The sequence below is a fragment of the Gymnoscopelus braueri genome, assembly GCF_963280865.1.
Source record: "Gymnoscopelus braueri genome assembly, chromosome: 4".
In the NCBI taxonomy this organism is placed as follows: Eukaryota; Metazoa; Chordata; class Actinopteri; order Myctophiformes; family Myctophidae; genus Gymnoscopelus; species Gymnoscopelus braueri.
The window spans coordinates 3,397,561-3,400,060 of NC_137605.1; the positions used below are offsets into that span (position 1 = coordinate 3,397,561).

At 41.8% G+C, this 2,500-nt stretch overlaps 1 protein-coding gene across 1 annotated transcript in view; it reads left to right on the forward strand.

Moving 5' to 3' along the window:
* The window catches only part of LOC308084463 (protein BTG3), a gene marked incomplete at its 3' end in the record, with an annotated part of 21,684 nt that overhangs the window by 11,732 nt on the left and 7,452 nt on the right, over nt 1-2,500 (forward strand). The window contains exon 2 of the mRNA XM_080427128.1: nt 1,402-1,581. Within this exon, the coding sequence (XP_080283254.1) occupies nt 1,403-1,581 (179 nt within the window). The 5' untranslated portion in view covers nt 1,402. The remainder of the gene's footprint in view (nt 1-1,401; nt 1,582-2,500) is intronic.

The window sequence follows — 2,500 nt, forward strand, 5'->3', positions numbered from 1 at the left end:
GTCTTGTGTACATTTTTACCAACTGTGAATTACACAACATGTCTTTTTAGTTTTTTTTACTTTGATTTGGTTGATTGATTGAATACTTTATTAACAGTTCTCAAAGACAAGCACAGGGAAGTACAGTTCAATACAAGGTCTGTTTAAGAGCATTTTAAACCCAAGAAAGCACTACTATGGCTTGTTTCCATTGGGGTCCTTTGTACTCAATTCATCGAAAAGTTAAGGGAACTCTTAACTCTTGCATACGTACTTCTGCCTTTGTGCTCTTTAGTTTTAGTTTTTTAGTTTTAGTTTTCCTTTTCGTCTGGCTTACGGTAAATTGCTCTCTCTATTTGCACAGCGTCTAAGTTGACCTGTACGTTGGAAAGTACTTTAACCCCTTAAGACCTGGGATGCATCTGTGTCACTTTTTGATTTGAGCTGAAAAGCTTTATTTTACACTTTTGGCTATTCAAAAATAGCAGATCTACAAGCTCATAGCTATGAGCTTGTAGATCTGCTATTTTTGAAAAAATATGAAAATGTGTGCAAATCTTTGAATATATATATATCATTTTAGACCCATTTAGACCTTGAGGCCAATTCTAAAAAGGCCTTCGGGATCCTGACCTGAGTTTTCTGAAAGATCGTCATACCTCTTATCGCTAAACTTAGCAGAGCCATATGTTACTATTTAAAAAAAAACGTTTGTAGAATAGTTCAACTAGCCGATCTACATCGACACGTTGTGAGCTTGTAGATCGGTTATTTGAACCATTTCAAAATGTTTTTCAAAATTGTAAACAGGGATAAGGGGTAAGGGGTAAGGGGGGTAAGGGGTAAGGGGTAAGGGGTAAGGGGTAAGGGGTAAGGGGGGTAAGGCTCAGATAGGGCCCGGTGTGTCTTCCATGAACGTTCCCCCGTCCAGCATATAGGGGACGCAGCACACTGGGGTTCATGTGGTTCATCCTTAATGTTTTATGTAAATCACGTTGAAACCAGTGTGCTAACAGTATGCAAGTAAAGCAGCCTGGCCTGGACTGGACCCACACCCATTACAACAGTGGTTCTCAACCAAGCGAAATGAGTTAACATAGCGTCACAATCATTTGAACCACCTAGCTTTTGGCTATTCAAAAATAGCAGATATGCAAGCTCATAGCGCGGCACATGCCGCGCTATGAGCTTGTAGATCTGCTATTTTTGAAAAATATTGAAAATGTGCGCATATCTTTGAATATGAATATTTTTAAAGCGAACATTTTTAACTCGAATCTTCTGGGGGTCCCTGGCACAAAACATTTTCAGATGGGGGTCCGCGGCCAAATGTATATCGATTTAGGGGTCCTTGGCATGAAAAAGTTTGAAAACCACTGCTTAACAACATGTCCCTGTGTGTTTTCTTTCCCAACAGAGCAGCATGCTGATGAAACGAGAGGTGAGCGCGGGGGTGAACTTCCTCAGGCGTCTGGCGGTGGAGCGAGGCAAGCTGGACGCCGCCAGAGCCCACGTGTTCGCCAAGAAGCTACAGACGCTGCTGTGTGAGAAATACCACGACCACTGGTACCCCGAGAACCCCCTGAAAGGACAGGCTTTCAGGTACAAGAAACAACACCATAGGTTACTGTGTAGCTCCATAGGTCACTGTGTAGCTCCATAGGTCACTGTGTAGCTCCATAGGTCACTGTGTAGCTCCATAGGTCACTGTGTAGCTCCATAGGTTACTGTGTAGCTCCATAGCTCACTGTGTAGCTCCATAGGTTACTGTGTAGCTCCATAGTTGTGTAGTGGCGAGGGCCACTGCATTTTACTGCATTTTACTGCTTTTATTTTATTTTATTTTATTTTTGTTTGCTTTATTGTTAAATTGGTTCTAACTGTAATTGTATCCTTGCTCTGTAAAGCACTTTGAGCTGCATTTCATGTCATGAAAGGTGCTATACAAATAAAGTTTATTATTATTATTATTATTATTATTATAGGTCACTGTGTAGCTCCATAAGTCACTGTGTAGCTCCATAGGTCACTGTGTAGCTCCATAGGTTACTGTGTAGCTCCATAGGTTACTGTGTAGCTCCATAGGTCACTGTGTAGCTCCATAGGTTACTGTGTAGCTCCATAGGTCACTGTGTAGCTCCATAAGTCACTGTGTAGCTCCATAGGTCACTGTGTAGCTCCATAGGTTACTGTGTAGCTCCATAGGTTACTGTGTAGCTCCATAGGTCACTGTGTAGCTCCATAGGTTACTGTGTAGCTCCATAGGTCACTGTGTAGCTCCATAAGTCACTGTGTAGCTCCATAGGTCACTGTGTAGCTCCATAGGTTACTGTGTAGCTCCATAGGTTACTGTGTAGCTCCATAGGAAGCCCAGCTATGGGTGAAATTTGAAAACTGAATCCCCCCCCCCTGCAGGATCAAATATGCAGTGCTGTAAAGTAATTAAGTACATGTACTCAAGTACTGTACTTAAGTACAATTTTGAGGTAGTTTTACTTACTACTGGAGTATTTCCCATTAA